Here is a 24,034-nt window from a genome sequence, read left to right as displayed (position 1 = left end):
AGACATTAGAAAGCAACAGTATAACGATCAGTACGATATAGAATGCAAAATAGTGCAAAGATATTTCTTTATGAATAATCGTTACCCGGAGGCGGACGGGCATTCCTTTAATTGCAGACGGCTAGACGAAAGTCCTTCGAGGAACGTAGCTACGTTCTAACGAACATCGATATAGACGGGAGCTGAAAAGTATCTTACCGTGTCCGCCGTTAGCGTCCAATCTCGCTGCGTTAGATTTCATTCTGACCGCGCGTCGCCCGTACCCCTTTCTCCAAAAAGTTCTGCAAAGGTTGAGCGAACGAAACGAATTGAAAGTCACTTTCGCAAGAGACCAAGCGATACTTTCTACGTTTCCTACTCTTTCCCACGTGAGGGGATATTTTTGTATTTCAATAAAAGGTCGATTCGCGGCTGCGAGGGCAATAACTTTTATTTATACATTTGCGAGTGTAAAATCCCTCTCGTAACGTATCTCTGTCTCTGTCTCTCTCTCGCGTTTCCGCCCGATACAGCATCGCGGCCGGCTTCCGCTTATCGGTGGATGGGTTCGTTTACGTTTCAACAAACGTAACGTCGAAGGAGCCAGGCCCTTCCCTGTTTCCGAGTAGAAAAAGAAGGGATCCGGCGACGCGAGACGAGGAATACGAGGAAAGCGGCATTAGCGTGCTAAGCAGATGCAGATGAAACAAATGGATTCGCTCGGTGACCGTCGTAAATTCACGGTATCGCGACACGATCCGTACACTCTCTCGCACGAACGAGGGTATACGAAGGCCGCTGGCATCCTCCGCGGTGTGAAATTTGCCCGGTATCTAGGAGGACGAGAGGGTACTCAATCCGTATATAATTATAGGCGTAACGTTTAATTCCGCGTATTAATTTTACGATTTCATTACGTAGCTACTGCATGCCTTCCAATTCTTTCTAAAAGTACCGGCATCGTATATTCCGTCGGATCTGCACGTGAAACATATATTCTCCAAAAGTCGAAGAGTGAAATATATTACTCAAAACGATTGAAATGTATAAGTGTAACGAAAAGTGAAAATTGAGCCTGTGCACTTCGAGTGATTTGCCACTCTAGAAAGAGTAAAGTTGCACTGTAAGTTGGAGTAAAATCGCGCTCCATTTGAGTGAAAAGGCACTCTTTTTGAGTGCGCAGTAGATCAGTATCCATAGGAGTGAATTATGTCACTCTACAATTTTGAGTGAAAAATTAAATTTTACTCTGTTAGAGTCATTTTCATGTCTTTAGTGAATCGTGATTCACTATATAGCTTTAGAGTGAGATCGTATCACTCCACGATAGAGCAGCCGCTCTAAAAATTTGAATGAAAAATTCACTCCTTATGAGTGTTCGCATTTACTCAAATTAAAGTAAAAATCCCTCTTTTTTCGAGTGACAATCGCAATCACTCTAATATAGTGGCGAAATCACTCTATGAGATTTAGAGAGTATATTTTTGGCGGCTCTGAATTGAAAATTTATTTATTCGTATATTTAGCGCGTGTAAACTAATCGGAAGTTCGATAGGAAAAAACTACTGCGCATTTTTGCATACGATACCATGTAAACGCGTTTATTTCTCTTGAATGATTCAATCAAAAGCACGACGGTTTGCTCAAACGCAAACGATACGTTATAATAAGCGATAGATGTAAAAGCGATACATTACATTGGACAATAATTTGTCAGTCTTTCGCAATGCACGGTTGATCGATGTTGCATCCGGCTGGAATCATTTAAATGGTAGCGCCGGTTTGTCAGTAAGATTATTAATGATATGAATTATTCGCGGCTCTTATCGCGATCCGCACACGGCGCGGCGGCAAAATCCTCTCTCTCTCTCTCTCTCTCTCTCTCTCTCTCTCTCTCTCTCTCTCTCTCTCTCTCTCTCTCTCTCTCTCTCTCTCTCTCTCTCTCTCTCTCTCTCTCTCTCTCTCTCTCTCTCTCTCTCTCTCTCTCTCTCTCTCTCTCTCTCTCTCTCTCTCTCTCTCTCTCTCTCTCTCTCTCTCTCTCTTTCCGGGAGCTGCCGCTCTATTTCGGGCCCTTTTTTTCGACAAGCCGCACTCAACGACGAAATTCGAAATAGAAATTCATCTGTGATTTTCAGGGAAGTTACTTTTTAAAAGTAACTAGTTACCGTTACTCGTTACCGAGTCAAAAAAGTAACTATAGTTACCGTTCAGTTACTGGTTCTCAATAAGTAACTCGTTACCGTTACCGTTACTTAACAACCTTCGGTTGGCAGCAGTCGGGAGTAAAAAGTAACGATTCGTTGTTTTTTCCGTTACTTTTTTTAATGTTAAAACGAGATCACAGACTAAAAAATTTATTTTTAAAATATTTTTTGTTAAAATATTAATAAAAGCAAGAAAATTTTATATTTTAAATCGTATAAGACTACAAAAAATTTAAAAGAAAAGCTCTATAATAGGTAGGGTTGTGTGGGGTGATGTGCAACACTTTTTTTCGTTGCTCGGAAAACATATCCAAAAATCAAATTCTTGAATATATCATGGCTGTATGATGTAGAGGAAGGAAAATACTAAAATTCTGCGTAATTAGATTTTCAAAATTTTAAATTTTTCCTAAAAATTTTTCGAGTTTTCAAAAACGTCTGTTTTAGCATTTTCAAATTTTCTTGGGGTGATGTGCAACACAGGTAAAATTAAGGTAAAAAATGCATGAATATCGACATCAATCGACTTAAATGTTAAATTTGGGCTTCTTAAATACAAATTAATCGAAATCTGGTGAACAAAAAATTTCACTGTGTTGTAATCGACCTCTGACAAATGGAAATTTCACAAAATCATTTTATTTGATTTCTTATTTATTTATCGCTTAAAAATTAATATAATGAAAGGAAAAACGCAAAAAACATTATTTTTCATCATCTGAATCGCAGTTGTCACAAGTAAAATAGTTGCGACCTTCCATGTCGACACATTTCAAATGATAGTGTTGCACATCACCCCAAACACGCTATTTTTCGCGGACTGGCGTGACACCAACACAATGTAAGGAAATCACAAAATCGTTTTGGATTATCAAAAGCACTTGAAAAACTAACAATATAAAAATATTTACCTATAAGATGACTAAAACCAATTCACGAAATCACTATGAATGTGAAAAGCAAAAAAAACTTTCAGCTCGAGAAATTTAACTCGCTTTTCGTACAGCAAACCAGGGTGCGTGCTATCTCGCGAGTTATTTATCTAAAACAAGGTACTGTCGACACAAACACATGGCAGTATGCGGTTCTGTCAAATGTCGACATGCAGACCAGGAATCGGAAACGTTGCACATCACCCCATGTTGCACATCACCCCATGTTGCACATCACCCCACACAACCCTACTCAAAATACAAATAAACATTTTTAGTTTTTATTAAATTTATAATTACAGTCAAATATTTTTAAACTTTTTTTGTACTTAATTTTATTTATACTTAATTTTATGTTTAAAAATTCTAACACGAAAAAGCGTAGCGGCATCAAAACCAGTATTCATAAAATTTGTTCTTATACTAATACGGCTCTGTGATTAATTGGCTTATGATATCTTAAAACTATTCTTAAGACAATCTTAAATATAACAACGGACTATGAATATCGGTCAAAGACTAAATTATTGAATATACGAAATTATGTCATAAATAGATTAAAAATATAAAAAGTAACGATAAAAGTAACTGTTAAAAAATCCGTTACCGTTACAGTTAAAAAAAGAAAAAAGTAACGCCGTTATCAGTCTGTTACCAAAAAAGTGTAACTGTAAAGGTAACGGCGTTACGAATAACGCGTTATTTTCCAACCCTGGTGATTTTACGCGCCGTATATAGGTATAATACTCATTGAGGTAAAAGATCCCAGGTAGCCCATATACGTTTCAGAAATGTTTTATAAGTGTTTTTCCGAAACGTTTTATAATTGATTTCTAGAAACGTTTCTCATGAGTAAAAATGTCCATTCGAAAAACGTTCGATGGAACGTTTCTTTTCCGATAAAATAACGTTTAAAAAACTATTATAGAAACGTTTTGTTTTAATGATAAAGACATTTAAAATTCCTACTTTTCACGTCTTTTGAACGTGTTTATGACGTCTTTGAGACATGCGTGAGAATGTTCTACAAGCTTTATGCATATACCATCTATGACGTCTATTCTTTTTCGAAGAAATTCCTGAACTGGTGCACATTCGTACAATAAGTTAAAGTGAAACAAAATATACTTGTCTTACTCTAACTTAATTGCATTACTGATGTGCATCAGTTCAGGAAGTTCTTCAAAACGGAACACAAGTATAAATGTTCTTTCAATGGCCACGTTCAGCAGAACGTTTATTTTGCAACTGTTGGAAGTTTTCTAAGCTCAGATTTGTCCGATGACAAATAGATTAAGACCGGTAGGACAAAATTAATTAAAGTAAATAAGTGGATATATGTGCATGGATAAAATGATTTATTTTGTGCAATAATTAGTGCAATATAAATTTAAATGTTTCAAAAAAGGCTATTAAAGCTATTATATATATAGATAAAGCAAATTATAATTTTGAAAGGAAAAATTTAACAAATAGGTATTTTTGTTAACTGTAGAAACGTAAAAAATACGTTTCTTAAATCATGGTTTCAAAAACATTTTTGTTCAAACGTTTCTTAATGGTTCTTTACGGTTATGAAACTATGTATACGTTCAAAAAACGTATATGAAACTAATATGTGCTACCTGGGATATATCTAAAAGTCGAAGAGTCAAAGTGAAATATCATTCAAAACGAGTGAAATGCAAGTGTAACGAAAAGTGGAAATTGAACCTGTGCACTTCGAGTGATTTTCCACTCTAAGAAAGAGTAAAATTGCGCTAAGTTGGAATAAAATCGCGTTCCATTTGAGTGAAAGGGCACTCTTTTTGAGTGCAGTAGATCAGTATCCATAGGAGTAAATTGTTTTACTTTACAATTTTCAGTGGAAAATTTCACTCTTTTAGAGTCACTTATCAGTCGATCTTTAGTGAATCATAATTCACTATAACTTTGGAGTGAGATCGTATCACTCCGGTAGAGTAGCCGCTCTAAAAATTTGAGTGAAAAATTCACTGCCCTAACAGCATTAATATCCTGTATATCTATAGAATACACCAAGGATGTACTTAATATACTGAGACAGCTTTATAATATCTTATACTTATGATATCCTCAACATCTTCATGCATCTTCGAACATTTTCAGAATATATATTTGTTGTTAGGGTATAGCTTTAGAGTGAGATTGAATCACTCCGGTAAAGTAGTCACTCTAAAAATTTGAGTGAAAAATTCACTCCTACCTTATGAATGCCCGCATTTACTTAAATTAGAGTGACAACCTTCTCTTTTGGAGTGACTAAGGCCGGTATTCACAGTCGATTCTTATATTTAAGACCATCTTAAGTACTACCTTAAGATGTCATAAGCCAATCACAGAGCCGTATTAGCGTCTTAAGACATTACTTAAGACGGTCTTGAAATAAGATCCGACTATGAATACCGGCCTAAGTATTGCAATCACTCTAATATATTAGTAGCAAAACCACTCTATGAGATTTTGAGATTTAGAGAATCAAAATATCCGCGTATGTACAAGAGAGAAATATATATTTATACGTATATATATATATATATATAGGGGAGACCGGGGCTAACTCGACACGATTTTTTCAAAGGCAATTTTCAACAATTAATTAAAATTTTCAAGCAAATGATACACATTTAAAGAGTGTTCCTTCAGGTACAAAATTGCTTAAGGAAATTTTACTGTACGTCGCTTAGTTTTGCCCCCAGGAAAGGAAAAGTGACGCGAAGACAAATTTTCAAATTGAAAAATGCCGGGGCAAACTCGACACTTCATCTGATCGACACAATTTGATCTGGAACTTATTTTTTATTGTCTGAAACTAAACATATATTGTTTATCGTGTATTTAGAAAGTACAAAAATTCGGATTTAAGTAAAACAATTATTGGAAATAATGAGAACAAAAATTGTTGAACATTCAATTATTTTCATCTAAACTCATGTCTGAAAAACAATTTATGCAAGTAAATTCGCGATTAGACGTGCGCACACATTTGTCATGGGCCATATAGCTGCACGACAAGCATTGTTTGTTATTGGGAGCCGATCGATAAAGCGTGGTGTCGACTTTGCCCCGAACGTCGTTTTTCACTTTTGTTACCCCAAAAATATAAAAATTTTGAAAATATGCAAAAACTATTATCGGATTCGTATAAAGCATCGAATTTCCCATCAAAATCACTTACCGGTAGATTCGCAAGAGTAAAGCTCGATGAAAGAGTAGAAATTTTCGAGAGATCAGAAAAATTACTTTTCACTATCGAAAACGCTTAAATCGCGCTAAAAATTACATCATAACTCAGAATTTCACCAAATTCCGTTGATAATACTGACACATAAAGACGCATTTACAGTAGGAAAGGCAAGTTTCTACGACAGATTTAAATTGGCAAAAAGTCTAGTGTCAAGTTTGCCCCAGTCTCCCCTATATTATTATATATATTATTTTTTATTATATTTATATATAAAACACGAGGCACGCGAGTTTCGAGATTTTTTGTTCCGGTCCAATCAAGAGGAGGGTACGATTTCCCCCTCGGTCATCGATTCCTGCTAAAGTCATCGACACGTGACTGCTCGACCGGTCCTGCAATCTAGTTCCGTCGCGGTCCAATCAGACGGAGAAGAGGGGTACCCGGGGGAGGGGGAGGAGGGAGGGACGGCGCGATGACGAGGGGGCTGAGGATCTGAGGGAGTCTCGATCGCTATCGTCAGAATCAAGGACGTCCGCCTACGCCACGCTTCCCATATACCGTTACTACCGAATTCCGGCTTCCCCTCGGGCTCTCCCTCCCTTTCTCTTTCTTTCTTTCTTTCTTTCTCTCTTTCTCTCTTTCTTTCTTTCTCTCCCCGTAAGCGAGCGCGCGGACGAATTCGGAAGACCGCGCCGCTCCTCGCAGGCTCCGATCCGATCTCCCTGGCTTGGCGGCTTCTATCCGATTCGCTCGGGGTTTCCTCACGTTGGAATCCGGATGTCGAGGAGCGAGCGGGCGAGCGAGCGAGCGAACGACCCGCAGCTGCACTCGCGGCATTCTTCGCGCGTTGCGAAATTGCGCGTGTTCTCCGTGGCGTGTCGCGTGCTCGCGTGTTCCTTCGCATGTACTCCTCTCTCCTTCCCCTCCCCCATCCTTCTCCTCGACCATCCTACTGCGTTGTGTCAGCGGGTGTTCGCGTGTGGGTGGCTGGACGAGCTGGGACGTGCAACGTGCAACATCGTCGATAGTCAGCGCGCTCACAGTCATTGATGCGCCCGCGCGTCCACGTGTACGTGCCCTAAGAAACGCAGGGAGAAAGGGGGTGTCAGGGAAGGATATTTAAAAATAGAGTCCCTCTAATAAGAGTCGCGACATCTTGAGTTTCGGCAAAATAAGAGAGAAAGAGAAAGCGATATACAAGCGATATACATTCATATTGCTTTCTCTTTCTCTCTTATATCTCTTTCTCTTTCTGTTTCTCGTGCTTTTGCCGAAAATGCAAACCAATCAAAAGTTGCAGCTCCGTGTCGCGACTCTTATTAGAGGGACTCTATTAAAAAAGACTCACGAGCGCTCGGAGTACTCGCTGAACTGAAGAAAAAAAAATCTTTGGTCGTCGTAAGACCGGGAATTGACCGTCTCGAAGTAAACAGCTACTTTTGTTTTTGTAATTTTGTAATTTTGTAATTTTTTCATGTTACCTTTCCTCGCGTGCGTTGCTTGCAAGGGAGGATGTCCCTTCAGAGCAGGTCTCTCTCTATAATTATGAAGCGCAAATACAGTAAAAGAATTAAAGGCGCGAGAAAGTTAATTTATGATTTTTAATTAAAACTGAGAAAATTACAATTATCTCTCCTTGACGCTAGCTAACATTCATGCTTTAGTTCAATTTATTATTATAATAACACAATTAGTAAAATACAGTTTACAACAATAATACAGATATACAAATTTTATACGGTATAAATAGTGCGAAAATAATAAGGTAAAATAAAAATATGAAGCTCTTTTATATATTAATTGTGTAATATCATAAACAGAATGAAGTGACAATATTAAGAATCCGAATATCTTTTTAATGACATATTCTTTGACCACCTCAAACTTATAGTTAATTTTGCTATTAAAAAAGTATAATAACTTGCTATGTTTGACAGTATTATATAAATTTTAAATCAAATTTCTATTAAAATATATTCCCTTTCCAGTTGACATTAAGTAGCTGAGGAATATAATCTTATTATTTAGCTCTGAGAAAATTAATTAGCGAGAAATTTCTCTTTTATGGCTTATAATTTAAAAGCTAATAATAATAATAATATATTTATACAATAGTAATATATATTATATTACTTATTATTATATTAATAATAAGATATAGATATATATGATGTATGAGATTATTTTTCGGTGTTTTATTCTGCTTATAGTATCATTTATATATAAAAAGTTTCATATTCACACACACAAAAACTGTTTTTATAATAATTGAAGTGTTAGTAATATCACAAAATGCAAGATGATGCTCGAAGCTTAATTATGCGATCGATCGTTGGATCGATCCAATGGTATCCGAAATTCTGAATACGAAAACCGGAAAATTTTTACAAAGCGAGTTAATTATTCGCGACGCAAATTTAACTCTAATAAATTTCAATAATGCGCTATCGCCTTCGATGAGATATAAAGACAATAAAAATACCTATATTTCTAAAATTGTTAAAATTGTCTAAATTTACTGCAAATATTATTATTGGAGAAAAACTAGATTTTAGAGAAGAAAATGATGAAGAAGACGAATATAAACGAATTTTCTCAGCTAGACTGTATGTCAAGAAGAGAAACATAAATCCAAATGTGGAAGAATTTTCAAACAAATCTTATTATAAGTATCACCTAATAAATAAAAAAATCTGATATTCGCATAAAATAAGATAGAAAAATGAACAATAAAACATTACACAATACGATAAAACATTGCATATACGATGCTATAAACGATAAAATATTCATGTAAGTTTGCATACAAAAATAAAAATAAACCCATTAACGAATGACCAGCATCCGCGATTTCTTTCGCTTATAAATACACGTTCCTTTCTTCCGCTCTTTACTTAATTACGCGCTAAATCGCGTTGTACGTTTTATCAAGCATAATGACTCGATGGAATCCGAAAAGCTGACTGAGACTGGGTTGTATCTAAGCGCAGTCCTCCTCCGAGCGACATATCGCGTGTCAACGTGGGACCTTCCTTGCACAGCGAGCTGTTGCCGATCTATTGCAAGATAAGTCGACTGTTCACGGCGCGGTGCGAAATTACGTTTTACGATCGTCGCTAAATTAACGCTTCCGAATGGCTTCTTAGCGCCATTAGATTTACCGAACTGCAATTATCTGCGCTGCGCGTCGTGTTAATTGCGGCAGCGATGGTCACTTCAGAACAAGCTCTTTTACGACCTACGATACTTGTTTGTAATTTTACGCCTGGCATATTTGATCTCACTACATTATATAAATTTTCACTGATATAGGTACATTTTAATATGCCTGTGCATTTCGCCTGTGTAACACCAATACGTCGTAAAATTTATAACGTTTTTTCTGATTCATAATCGTATTATCTCTTTGTGAGTAAGAATTAAATGCGTTTGTTAAAGTCATGATTACAGATTATTTATCGTAAAGTGTTTAGAATAAATTATAAATAAAATAATTATCGAATCGGATTGTGGATCATGACTCCTTGCTTCCGCCGTGTAAACCTATGTCCTTTGAATGATTTGTCGTTGCCAAAAAAATTCCATATCGAGCAGACGTTACTGCTGCAAAACGTTACTGTAACAGATATTCAATACAGTTGAAGGGAAGTGTATTGTTGTCCAAAAGGGTAGTATATATATATATACATATATATTTCAGATGACATTAAATAACATCTTACTTTTAATTAAAAACAACATTGAAACAAGTATCGAAAATAAACACTATACATTTTCTTGTTTTTTGACTCGTCTATGTCACACATCTTTCTTCGCTCTTCTTAATGTTATACAAAGTGCGAATTTGCATTTTTAATTGTGCTGGATATAATTGGCCGATTTTTGCAAAATTACCAATGTGTTTTTGGGGGAGAGAATGGTTGCACAGTAATTGAATGGTATCAGCAAAGTTTTGATTAATTAATATCAGTTAATTAATATCAGTTAATTAATATCAGTTAATTAATATCAGTGTATCAGAGAGAATATCTTTATTTTTAAAACTACATAATTCTTTTTTATATTACGAATAAGAAACTAGGTTAAAGAAAACGAATAGTATTTCAAGGTAAATAATTTCTTTCGTTTTCAAGTTAAAAATCAAAATTTCTCAAAAATATCACAGGTACATGATATCTCTTGAGCAGCACGAATTCGTCGTATTGGATTGTTATCATTTTTGCGCAGAAGTTTGTCATCATTTGTAGCTAACAATAAATATATTCTTTTGGCGCAACAAACTCTTTACGTAAATAAATGTTCACTTTGTGTTCTTCTCTCCTTGCTTAAAAGAAATGTTTATTTACGAGAAATTCGTGGAGTTGATCGAACACGGAAAAGTCGACGGTCTCACGCGAGAGATATAAAGTACAAAGAGGAATTTTGGCTTCCGTTGGAAAGTTGTTTGCGGACGAAATATTAATAAATTCTCATCAATGTGACATAGACGGAAATAATCAAAGATCATATTTTTAATAACCAGTGAATTTAACAACAGTCAATATTAAAATTAATATTAACAAGGACGATATAAAAGTCAATGCGCAAAGTATGTAACAACATACGCGAAATACTTAATTAATTTATATCAATTTATTAAGCGTTTTAATTGATATTGGAGCTCTCTTTAGCAATAAAACGAATAATAACAATAAATCCAAAGTTCAAATCGCTGCTATACAAGCAGCGGGTAAAGCAAGGTAAAAAAATTTTTTTAATTCTTTCCTTTCAATGTACAAATGATAGTTTAAAATGTTGTCAAGCCAGCGCGAGCAGTTTTAACGTTGGTTTTGTGTCTCCTTGATTACAAGGCAGAAAGATAGGCGTAAAAAATCTGTTTAAAAACCAGCAACATTACTCACCAATCAGAAGTAATTTGGTTAAAAAAAATCCAAGCCAACACGCACAAATGTAATCTGGGTAACAAACCTGGCTCATAAGCCAAAAAACGAACGTGTCCATCTGTAATATGCGGTCAAGGAGTAACGTGTTTCGAAAGGACACGCAAGTAGGCGATAAGAAATATAAAATTCAGAGAAATTATAAGGAAATTGCACTTACTATTGGGCCATCCGCCTTAACGGAAACGTATCACTCGAAGAATAAGGAAAATTTATAATAAGACAGAATGCGTCAGCAACAATAGGATAATTCGTTGAAAATTATGTCGCAAATCGCGACACTCCGGGTATGGACCAGAAGAAACGGGAAGAGAAAGCAAACTCAAGGGCACAAAAATAAACGTGCGAGCCGTGCGGTGACAAGATACCAAATAGCACTGATCTCCGAAGAACACTAGTGATATAAGCAAAAACAGATTGATCACTGCGTGACTCAAGGGGGCAAAATTGCGGGTAAATTTAAACCTTTGAAAGTTGACCAAGTACATCCAAGGAGATTAGAAGTTCAAAATCTTTTGAAACATTAAATCTAACATTTAAAAGAGAACCGTTCCCAAGTAAGTAAATTATTATGAATTCAAGATTTGTTATCTTGTTTGACGTCATATAATAACGACCCTCAAGGCTTTAATTTCATTGATTATCTACTATTAAAAGAGATTTCAATCTAAATTGAAATGTTTAACTGATCGTTATGAATTAATTATTTCCTGTATATCAGTATTTTATAATTTGCGCAATAACGTCTGCATATCTTCCTGCCTTGGTTATTTTGTTATTATAATTACACATCTCTCAAAGCCCGACACAAAAGATTTTTATCGATTGTAATTTTTAAATAAAAGATATTTTTTATTTTTTAACAATAAAATACATATGCTTCCTCTTTCTTCGTCGAAAGAATCAAAGTGTATACTACGATCACCTCACGGACTTCTTTGAATTAAATTACTCCGAGAGAAAAAGAAAGGAAATATAGGATTTACATACTCAGCTGTTCGTGCGCGGCGTTGAACTTCAAGAAGGAGAGCTGCGTTTCTTTATCCAGTGGCAGCACGTCGACGATCCGATTCAAACTGGCGAGCACCGCGACGATGGCGTATCGGTTGTCTCCCTCCATGTAAGTCCAATGTACGACCAACTCGCCGCTTAACTTATTCCAAACGAGATTTTCCACGCGACCGTTGAACTTGGTACGCACATAAGCTGTCATCGCGCACTTGTTGACGTTCCATAATGACAACGATCCGCTCCTATTTCCACCTATGCAAAGCAAGCCGGGCACTTTCGGATGCCAGGCGATCGCCTGTCAAGTACGAAACATTTTTGTCACTTTTGTCATCTTTACCGCTCTTGTCATTGGAAAAATGTGATTCACGTAGAATAGTATTGGTCAGCAATTAGAGATAAATAGATTGAATAAAGTAAAAAGGACAAAGGGAAAAAAATTATAATAGCTTAATTCTTTACTGAGGATGGCCTAATATCAGGCCGAAACGTTTGTCAAGTTATCAATTTTTGACTAATTAAAGATTACGACACTAACATCTTGTTCTGTGCCCTTTTCAATTTATTTATTGATTTTTAATTCATTTGAGCCTTCTAACGATTAGATTATAAGTAGATTAATATTAATTTTTAATTGCGAGTGATATTCGAAATAGACAAATTCTCGTGTCGAGCTTCTCGAATTTGTCTATACACAAATAGTTACTTGAAGAATCACCTTTGCTGCTTGGTATTCGTGATTATTCGACCTTTATTGCTTGTATTGAATCGTAGGTTTGTGAAACAAAATTGCCGAAGCTGCATTCAGATTTGCTTCGACCGCAAATCTGAATAATACTTTTCGTAATATTGTACATTGACAGCGTCACGAATAAGGGCATTAACGATTAACTCGTGCGATGTAAATCTCTCTACCTCGTTAAGGATTATGGTCGAATAACGTTTCGCTGACGTACCTTTACGGGTTTAAAGAATTTAATATCGAAACAAGGAGTCAATTCCGGCCAGGTGAACACTCGAGCGATTTTGTCCTGCCCGGTCGAAATGAGGTGTTTGAAATTCGGCGAGAAACTCAGAGTTAGGATGTCAGACGTATGCTCGTAAGTGGAGTGCAGCAACTTGCCCGTGTTGGGCTCGTATATCGATATTTTGCCGGCACATCCGCTGCAAATATAATATAATTTTTTATTTATTAATTTTTTATTGGTTTTATATATATATATGTATGTATATATATACATTATACAGGGTCAGCTAACGAAAAGTGTGTCCACTTCCCATTTCGAGCTTCCAACTGAAAATTTTCAAACGGAACTCTCCATATTGTAGTAGATCGTTTGAAAAGGCATAAAATAAGAAAAATTTTGGCGCAAACCAGAGGTCCATACGTTGATCCGTTCGGGATTTATTTAGGGTCAAAGTTCGAAAAAACTCATTTTTTTATTCTCGAAAAGGTATCGACCTCTGGTTTACGCCAAAATTTTTCTTATTTTATGCCCTTTCAAATAATATACTACAATATAAAAGGTTCTAGTTGAAATTTTTAAGTTGGGGTCGCCTTGGGGCACAACAACTCCCCCAACCCCCTTAAATGAGTTACCCCCTCGAAATGATCGATCACGTATTTCGCGATCTTTCATAATTTTTTCGAGCCGTTTCCGAAATATAGGGTGTGAACACTTTTCGTTAATTCGTTTGTCTATATTACCGGTTATCAGGTTTGCAGACTGTAACGTGCTAAATAAACCTATTTAAACGGTCTGTGCGTCAAAATTCAGGATATAATTCTATTTATAATTTTATGTGCCATCAAAGAATCAAAATACGCGTATCAAATACATGCCAAACACATGAAAGAACACTCGGCATATAAAGTCATAGATAGAATTCAGTCCTGAATCCTGACGCAAATTATAGTTTGTGTAAAACGGGTTTAAGTTGTTAAGATACAAAAAGTGTATTTGTTTTAAATGTCGGCGTATAATGAGTTGCGATATAATACTAGAAAATAATAGAATTTTATTTTGTAGCGTTAATTGTTAATTCTAATTGGCTAAGGCGCCTTGCCGGTTTGCTTCCAGGGGAAAGTAATTAAAATACCCATGCATATCGACACCCCACGACCTCAAAGAATTCTTAAATATCCAAGAGATTAATTATAGAGTTGATATTCACGTGACAATCTGACGATCGTGAGCTGACCAGCAGATGCAACGTATAACGCAGCCTTCTTTACGGGTCAAATCCAATTTACAACTGCAATCGACGCTCCACAAGATCTTCTTTTTCTTCAAATCATACAGCATGAGCATCGAGACGTTTCCAACAGGAGTGGAGACGGCCATTATCAATTTATTGCCTAAAACATAATGGTAACTCGTGTTACTCTCTAAATTAAAGTGGGACACGTTGTACAATTATTTTCCACTTATCTTTCAATAGAATTTCAATTTCAGCAGGCGCAACAAAAAAACATCATTCTTACACCTGCTGAACTTTTGTCAGCGTTAAAAAGTAACATAAAAAAATATATATACTCTCTAAAAGTCGAAGAGTGAAATGTTACTCAAACCGAGTGTAATGCAAATGTAACGAAAAGTGAAAATTGAGCCTGCGCACTTCGAGTGATTCGCCACTCTAAGAAAGAGTAAAATTGTGCTTTATAAGTTGGAGTGAAATCGCATTTCATTTGAGTGAAAGGGCTTTTTTCGAGTGCAGCAGATCAGTGTCCATAAGAGCGAATTATGTTACTCTATAATTTTGAGTGGAAAATTTCACTCGGTTAGTCATTTATCCATAGCTTTAGAGTAAGATCGTATCACTCCGGTAGAGTAGCCGCTCTAAAAATTTGAGTGAAAAATTCACTCCTACCTTATAAGCACCCGCATTTACTCAAATTAGAGTGACAACTCTCTCTTTTGGAGTGTCTACCGCAATCACTCTAATATATTAGTGGCGAGACAACTCTACGAGATTTGGAGAGTATACTTATAAAAAAGCATTGTAGTCATATCGCCTAGACCTGCCGGGTGTCACATTATTCAAGGTATAATTGCTGTTCGCGCGATACATTAGCTTCGTATATCGCGCTCGATGCTGACTCACCGTCGCTGCTCCATTTAACGTTGATGATTTTATTGAAGTTGGAATACAAGTTGGTTTTGTACGATGACAACTTTTCGCCGTTTTTATCAAATATATTTAGATGATTGCAATCAGTCACGGCGAACATGTCGTTGCAGCTCCAGTCGACCACCCTGATATTATCACCTTCAACACCAAAAGTCGTTTGAGAGACGGGAATTTAAAAGATAAACCTGAGTACTTTGAATCGATTGCGATACGTACTACGCAAAGGGAATTGATCGGGCATGGACAACATCTTTTCCGCGCTTCCTATCAGGGTCCACTTGCGCGGCGCGCACTTCCAGCTTCCCTTCGTCTCGTATTCCGGACGCGGCGGGTCCCGAGGCCGCACTATCGAGCCGCTAAAGCGTAAAATCTTGTCTTGATTTAATTCTGCCAAGAAGCATATTCCACTGTAATTCATCGTACGCTGGAAAGATGGAAAAATCCTAAACGCAACGATATGACTATTGTTTGTATAGTTAACTTCAATTTATAATTTGCGCTAGTAGAATTCAAAATTCTATTTTTCCCGCACTAAATAGAATTCAGAATGGAATTCTATTTATAATTTTATGCGCTGTATAACGTGAGAAACATTTGAAAACTTAGAATATATATATATATATATATATATATGATATATCAAATATTCAAATATTCATACGTGTGTATCAAAATTTCAAAATACACGGCATATAAAATTGTAAATAAAATTCTATCCTGAAATCTAACGCAAATTATAAAATTCGCTTGAAGTATAGCCTTTAGAATTTTTTTATTTAGAAAATAAAAAATAATAAATTGAAGAATTATTTACACGGGCATATTTTTATATTAATTAGCACAATTATACCAATTGGATGTGCATGCATCAATTTCATTGCAATCAGACATTACCTGGCATTATAGCTCGCTCCATCATTATAGCACGCAAAGCTTTACGTCGGTATGTAACATCCAGCGAATCGACCTATTTTTTTTTTTTAAGAAAATCAAAATGTGATTACGCAATTGAGATCTTGATAATGTTTCGCATATTCATACCTGTTCACAAACGTCTATTACATGTGTATCCTCCTCCTCATCTGTCGTGTCGTCCTTTTTTAATAGATAATGAGCCATCTCGAAACTGTAACCGCGTCGGCACGGTAAGAATCTATCTCCCGAATAGATCTGTTTCGATATCAACGGACACGCTTTGATTTTTATGCAGTTCGGATACTGAAATTTCTGCGCGTTACATTGCTCGGGACCCTCGCTGATAGCTTCGTGCGGGGTAGACGACAGAAGCCATTTCCGTGGAATAACCTTGATAAGACGTAAAAATCTTATATATATCTTATAAAAAATCTATATATATAATAAAAATTAAATTAATATATATATATGGGAATATACATATACATATACACAGCTATTTGTCATAGTGTGGAAAATTTCGAGCGTAGATTTCTTCCTTAAATCTCTGAGATGAAAGTGGAACAGTGTTAGTAAATTCTCGATCGAGAACAGAGATATTCTAACTATACTCCGTCCAACGAGAGATCATGGTTGATCAAACATAAATAACGATAGGGCACAGAGCCGCAACAAGGTGTGCGCGTTAGATTATTTTTATTTTTAATAGATATTGTCCAACACTATTACTGTACCCTATATATACTGTGCTCTATCATTATTTATGTTGTCTATCGTTGGACGGAATATAGAGATGTGCAAACTGAATACGAGTCGAATCAAATCGGGTGAGATTCGAATTCGAATTTTTACGATTTGAATCCGAACTATTCGAAAATTTCCAATTTATATGGATCGAATACGATTCATATACATTGTCAATTTTATAATAATAATAATAATAAATAATAATAATAATACAATTTATTAATTATTAATAATAAAATTTTGCGATGCAAAAGGTGAGGTAACATATGTTGCTATGAAACCTACCTGTTAACGTACAAGAAATTACAGTATGAATGACATTAAGAACACTAAAGGCTATAATACACAAAATGCATAGCGTAGCATAAGCATAGCACAAGACCGCTGGACCAATGAGCATCCAGCATAATGTCGCCATATTAATTTACGTAAGATGCTCATTGGTCCAGCGGTCTTATGCTATGCTTATGCGACGTTATGCATTTTGTGTGTGACGGCCTTAAGGGGATCCTGGAGTGACAGCGACAAGGCATAATCGGTCTAAGCAATATCTTTGAATTGGCTGAACAGAATGGAAAATCCTTTTACACGATTAAAGTACGCACAAAAATGTAGAGGGCTGTACATAATTTTTTCTGATAAACTAAAAAAAAAATTTATTTTTATAAATATTGTCTTCACCTGACGACAATATTTGCTTTATACAAAAATTCTGCAGTTTTTCTATAGAAAATAGTGATGCAGCCCTCTACAAAAAACTGTCAGGAATTATTATTCCTCGTCGTGCAATTAGAAGTAAGATTTGAAGCCTAAAAAAAAAGATATTACTTAGACCAGTGGAAGATGCAAGGTTAGGTGCTATCCTTGTCTATATCCTTGTCTATACAAGGACAGATATAGTCGGTGAGCACTTCTTTATCGACGCTGATCGAGTTCGCCTGCAGCTCCAGCATCCCCTTAAAACATTGGAACATATACGATGCAAAAGCACACGATCGCACACTCATGCACACAACACTCACACGTACTCACACGCACACACAGAAGCACACACGCACGCACGCACACTCGCAGAACAGGCGTAGTAATATTCAAGTGGCGAGATTAGGTGGGCGAGTTTGACGAGAAGGCCAGTAACGATATGGCTTGAGCAGCTACCGTGCGAAAAGAAGATAGTGAGGAGAAGGATTTTGTGGAAGAAGGCAGTTGGTTGATAGTATTTAACTGCAATATAGGAGAAAGAAGCACGAAATTTAGTAGTGCGATGCAAAGGAAAGAATAGGAGATCTAGCTGGGAGATCTAGTGTCAGGGGTATTAGGGGAATGGAACTCGAAATTGTAGTGAAGGAAGCGGCAAAGGTAAGGAGGAGTATTGGTGTGGAGAAGAGAGAAAACAAGACAGCATAGGTGTAGGACAAATCGTGGAAGTATTTTAAGCCATCCGGAGTTTAGATATAAAGGAGATATGTGGTCATATTTACGAATACAGTAAAAAAAAACGGAGGCAACGAATTTTGAATATGCAGTTGAATACGGTTTAGTAGTTGTTGGCTAAGTGCTGGAACATATAAGTGTCGGCATGATAAAAAAAAGAGATGATTATAGAGACTGATAGACGTTGAGTTTTTGAGAGGTTGTAAGAATCATATCTAAAATGTGATAAAAAGGATATTCTGGGAAAAAAAAAAAACGCGGTTACGCAACTTTGGGGCCCATGATTAGTAATCAAATTATTTGGATATCGTAACCCTAATTTTACGTATTTGGACTAAAAATAACACCGCGTAACTAAAAATCATAATTAGCTATTCTATCTATTTCAAAGATTTTTACGATATTCAGTTATTCAGATATTCAGTTACGCAAAGATAATGTTCACTTAAGGGGCGCTAACCAAAATGTTAAAGTGCATAACTGTGGGTAAACCGGTAAAAATTTTTCCCAGAGTATAAGAGACGTAGATAAGCAAAAGCAGTATAACATTTAGTTATAAAGTTATATTTCCTGTACGATCATGTTAATAGATGCAATCAGTGAGTGGCATTCAGTATTATAACCGCTCACTGAGCGGCTAAGCAGCAGTCAAAAAGTTTATTTCTAATTTTTGACATGCTCTGTGATCCTATCAAATTGTAAGTAAAGGTTTGAATATGCGTAAAAAAATAGTAAGATATGAGTATTGATAATAAAAAAATAAACTATTGTATATTATTTTATTTTAATTTTTATGTATGTAATTGGATAATGTTATTAGATATTACATTAGAGTATTTGATTTTTTTGCCTAATTGTTTCACTTACTGCGAAATTAAATAAACCATATTTTATTAGTTTTATATTAAATATTTAAATATGTTTTTAGCTTTAAAAAGAATTTATATTATATAACTAATATTATTTTTTCCACATTAAAATATTCTCTTATTATCTACGTGTAAAAATTCAATCTAATAATAATTATATTGTTAATTGAAAATTATATTTTAATTCAATTCGATTCGAAAGTATTTGATTCGCTTCGAGTCGAATAAAATTTTGTCGATTCGATTCGACATCAAAAATCCTTGATTCGCACATTTCTAGTTCTAACAAAAATTTTTCATCGAACAATGAAGCATTATGACTTCACAAATTGGACTGCGGACTGGGATCGCACATTTCACGAAAGAGTTTGCAGAGACGAAAGTTTGTACGCCCGGGATCATTTCAGCATGTATTTCTCGGATTTATCTCTGACGAAGACTAATCCTCCAGTACATCAGTGTGATCGATTGATCAGCACTCAATCGTCAGCCCGCGACCGTCGCGCGGCTAATTGAAAGCTTCATTCCCACGGTGAATCGGTGGAGAGCACGGTGGGGCGCGAACCGGTCAGCGACGACGTTATATGCGATGCGAAAACGCTACGTATACGCGCCGCGCAGTTCGTGGGCCGTATCACCTGCGGTAAACTCTGTCTCTTGCAGGAGATGCTCCTCGAAATGAGAGACAATAAATTTAAAGAATAAGAGAGAGAGAAGTAGAGAAAGAGACGGCGGTACGCTATACGACACCCTGATCTAAACAGCGTTTTCTTCGTCGCGAGCGTTCAAGCAAGCGCTCAATCGAGTCCAACGCGTTACATTTAATTCCGATATGTTACATTCAATTTCCATGACATTTAATTTCGTAACATTCACGAAACGCCATAAAATGGCATTCGTGCATAAAATGCTACGCTACGAAGCGAGTCGCGTCGCCGACTTGCCGCGAGCGATCTACGAAAATCAAGCGAGATTTTGAAGGGAACAAAAAAATTGATTCTTCTTGTCATTCACGTCGGGAATTCGACGGGATTTTCCATTTTACGCCTTAACTCGCGTTCGCGTAGCAAACCGGGACCTCCCAGGGGAAGCGGTTTACGCACTTCTGCAACAGACAGCAGGCTGCATCAGTGCGCCGCGCAGAAGGAGAAAAGATTCTACCAGACGTAAAATCCAAAATTTTCTACGTCCAAGAGAGCGGCCGAGTGCGGAGGGTGCCGCTGGATAATTTCTGCTGGCGGCATTATGCACGAAGGGGTAATACCTTATACCGACCATTGTACCCCCTGCGAACATCTGGCTGTCCGGGTTAGTGATGGATGGGACAAGTTACCGAACCTGATTCCCGTAGCTGGACCCAATCTCACATATACACACGTTTGAAAAAGAAAAGAAAAAAAGGGAGAATGCTCCCGTGCGCTCGCGCACGTCGCGTCTTATAAAACCTTAATTTGCAAGATATCAAACAAACTCTCGGGAGAAATAATTTCACGCACGTTTGCGTTGCAAAGATATAAGATTTATCTGCCTGCATACAAAAGCGTAATATTTATTCTATAGTTATATACCTATATAACTTCGTGATTATATTACATGGCGCGATTCCGAGAATCTTAAAAAAGGATATAAGAATCTAAAATACATACATTCTACATACATCTCATTAAATTAAAATAACAGGCTCAGGCATTTCCTGCTCTGAGAGACTTATTTGTTTATCTCGTATCGATTTTATTTTCGCTCGCGCGAAACATTTAAATGTGGAAAATCGAGATCTTGTTTCTCTTAAATATCTCGAGCGTTCAAAAATGAATTCCAATTTCAAAACGAGATTCCAGTTCGCGGCGATATGTACTTATACGATAACACCGCCGCCGCGCGCCGCGCCGCGCCGCGCCGGCCGGCTAGGTACGATCGCCCGACGCAACGCGACGATCTAAAATCGCTCGGAGCTAAGCGACTCGTAAGCACGACGATCTCCCTCCACTTTCGACACCCGTTACGAGAGTAGCATTAGATCGTACGTTAGACACGCGATTGGCTCCCGCCGGATGCGAAGAGGTTGGGCCAGGTGGGCCATCAGGGGGCACATGACGCGATTGGCAGCACAAACAGCCGCGGAGGAAGGGGGGACAAAACGAGTTAGCGAATCCATAGCGTCACTATAAACGAATTATTACGCCTGTTTATTGGTTTTCCTTGTTTACGAGCTTGTTCCGTCCGTGGAACGACTAATTAATTAATTAACCTCGCCATTGATTCAACTGAATACATTAATGGAGCGAATACATTACCGAAGCGATTACATGCATTAAGACGTAATATAAATTAATTAAAGTACATCAAGTACAATTTATCAATTAGAGGCAAGGAAGAAGTTATTTTCGTAATCCTACCTGTAATAAAATTGCTAACAAAAAATCCACTTCAAATTGAAAAAAAAATATAATAGAAAATTGAGTAAAAAATCGCTACATCTGTATACGTTAACTATTTTACTTATTTTTAATAATATAGTTTGATTAAATACATATAAAGGAAATATATGAATTATGTATCAAAGATTTTTTAAGATTTGTTACTTATTTAATTATATAACATGTCAATTTAATACATATTGTTGACTTTGATATAATTTGTGTAAATATTTATTTTAAAAAAAATAAATATTAAAATAAAAAATATTTGGTATGAGTAAGTATTAATATATATTGTCAAAATATTATCGCATACAGGAGAGTTTAGAATAAAGGTAAATTAATTCTAATTTAATTTCTAATTCGAGATATTGATTAGTTAAAAATAGGATAAGGAGAGACTATTTTAGTTAACGGAAAAAATAGATAAAAAATTTTTAAGACAATAAGTCATATGAGTGAAAAAACCTCTCCCTACCCTGAAAATTGAAAAGTTCCTCTCTGTCTTAAAAATTTGTTATCCAATTTTTTCTTTAACTGACTCAAATAACCCCTCCTTATCCTAGTTGGTTTGTAAATGTTAAACGTAAATTAATTTCAATAAAATTCCATTATCTCTTAAAATTAGTAAAACATTTTTTGGGCGCCAACTGACATTTTTCTTTTTTTCTCAAGATTTTCTTCTGTGAATACATTTTAAAATTCTTCACGCTTGAATTTCCAACTAATTTCTTCAAACAAAATAGTTTTAAAATAAACTTTCTATATACAAGATAATAATTTTAATACAAGATATTCTTATACGCAATCAATAATAGAATGCTATTATTCCTCTATAGGCTGACAAAATCTCGCGGTACGCGTCGCGCGCCGGAAGACACGAGAGCGATTTTCCCGTGCGTCTTGATCAAGGGCGCGAAATGCGTGCGCCGAGATCAAGTGGGGGGACACGGCCCTCTCCCGGGCTTCGAGACGGGGCGCAGGACGCGGAATGCACGACGTAGGACGTAGGACGTAGATTCTCCGCGGGTGGGGAGTCCTCCGGTGCACAGCATCCTTCCTTCGCAGCGGCGAAGCGACCGAACTGGTCCTGAGAGACACGGCGAGGGGGGCTCGTGAGCCGGAGCCGGGGCCGTGGCGTGGCGGGCCCCGTTTCTGGGTCCGCTGTCTGCAGCCCTCAGTCGCTCGCTGATGCTTGGACGAGCAGGAGTGTCAAGTTATCCTAGGGCAGGACTCGTCGCGATTCTGCCAATTTTTCATTTTTTGGGGGGAAAAGGGAGGGGAGGTGGGATGGAGACAAGAAAAGGGTAATGATTCGCGCTCGCGCAGACTTCGAATCGACATCCGGTCGATCGCCGCTGTCTCGTTTTGCCGAGTCGGCCGAACGAATAATCGAGATCAACTCTCGAAGATCACCGAGAATAATCCAGGATATTCGAGCTGTCACGTAGTGGGATCGCAAGGAAGGCGGTGGAAAATCTGAGATGAGTTTTCTCCCTCTTTTTAATCTTGAAACAGCGGGATCGATAACGACTCGAAGATCGCTATTTCACGCCACTCAATTCTTGCCACTCTCTACCTTGAGCCTCGCTTCCCGCCCTGTGGGCCCCGATCAATGATCAATCAGTTGGTTGCGGACAATTAACCGATGTCCTGCGATCTGCGCCAAATTAGAAACGGAGTATCGAGATATTGATAGCGAAACATAGACGTACATACGGATATTTCGCCGAGAAGTGTCGATTGACAGTGCAATTTTACTGTTTAATTGAATTTACTGTAGATTACCTCCGTATCACAACCTTAATCAAATTATCGACATTGAAGACAATTCGATAGGTAAAGGACCACGATGAAAGAACCCCTTTCCCCTCTCCAAGACGATGGAAGAAGATTACAAAGTTATATCGAAGTTTCAATCGTTTCCCTCGGAGTTCGTTCGAGAGTCTGTGCTTCCCGTAACTCATCATCGTACGTTGCGAAAGAGATACGTTATAATATTTTGTCGTCTTGTGTGAGGAGAACGGTTTAACTTCTGAACTGTCAGTGTGCAAAATAGACGGATCTTTAAAGAAAAAAAAAAGAAAGAAAACCACGGATGTGTTATCATGACTGGACAGTATTGGTCAATGTTACTGAAAAACTGACGCTCTTGACGTTGAACAAGAGTCCCTGGTAGGAATTTGTGATCGCAATCGTTCCGTATGAAAAATACGTCTCAGCTCACATCAGTTCATCTTGGCTGGCCTCGG

The 24,034-nt window shown here is 37.0% G+C and overlaps 1 protein-coding gene across 3 annotated transcripts in view; it reads right to left on the bottom strand.

The window, feature by feature from the left end:
- Window positions 1–3,424: 3,424 nt before the first annotated feature.
- The window catches only part of LOC139776117 (protein cortex), a 51,643-nt gene continuing 31,033 nt past the window's right edge, over window positions 3,425–24,034 (bottom strand). For 2 of the 3 annotated variants that reach the window (XM_071712602.1, XM_071712600.1), the window contains 9 exons: window positions 16,442–16,705; window positions 16,295–16,367; window positions 15,617–15,787; window positions 15,374–15,538; window positions 14,444–14,627; window positions 13,225–13,432; window positions 12,251–12,566; window positions 7,802–9,936; window positions 3,425–7,398 (listed from right to left, as the gene is read on the bottom strand). In XM_071712602.1, coding sequence (XP_071568703.1) covers window positions 9,815–9,936; window positions 12,251–12,566; window positions 13,225–13,432; window positions 14,444–14,627; window positions 15,374–15,538; window positions 15,617–15,787; window positions 16,295–16,367; window positions 16,442–16,705 — 1,503 coding nt within the window. In that variant the 3' untranslated portion in view covers window positions 3,425–7,398; window positions 7,802–9,814. The remainder of the gene's footprint in view (window positions 7,399–7,801; window positions 9,937–12,250; window positions 12,567–13,224; window positions 13,433–14,443; window positions 14,628–15,373; window positions 15,539–15,616; window positions 15,788–16,294; window positions 16,368–16,441; window positions 16,706–24,034) is intronic. The other variant, XM_071712601.1, reaches the window with a different exon arrangement.

Source organism: Temnothorax nylanderi, unplaced genomic scaffold, assembly GCF_030848795.1.
Source record: "Temnothorax nylanderi isolate EJ_2023f unplaced genomic scaffold, tnyl_v1.0 TNYL_tig0112_pilon, whole genome shotgun sequence".
Taxonomy (NCBI): Eukaryota; Metazoa; Arthropoda; class Insecta; order Hymenoptera; family Formicidae; genus Temnothorax; species Temnothorax nylanderi.
Note: the sequence above shows the minus strand (reverse complement) of the source record. Positions and strands in the feature narration are given on the sequence as shown.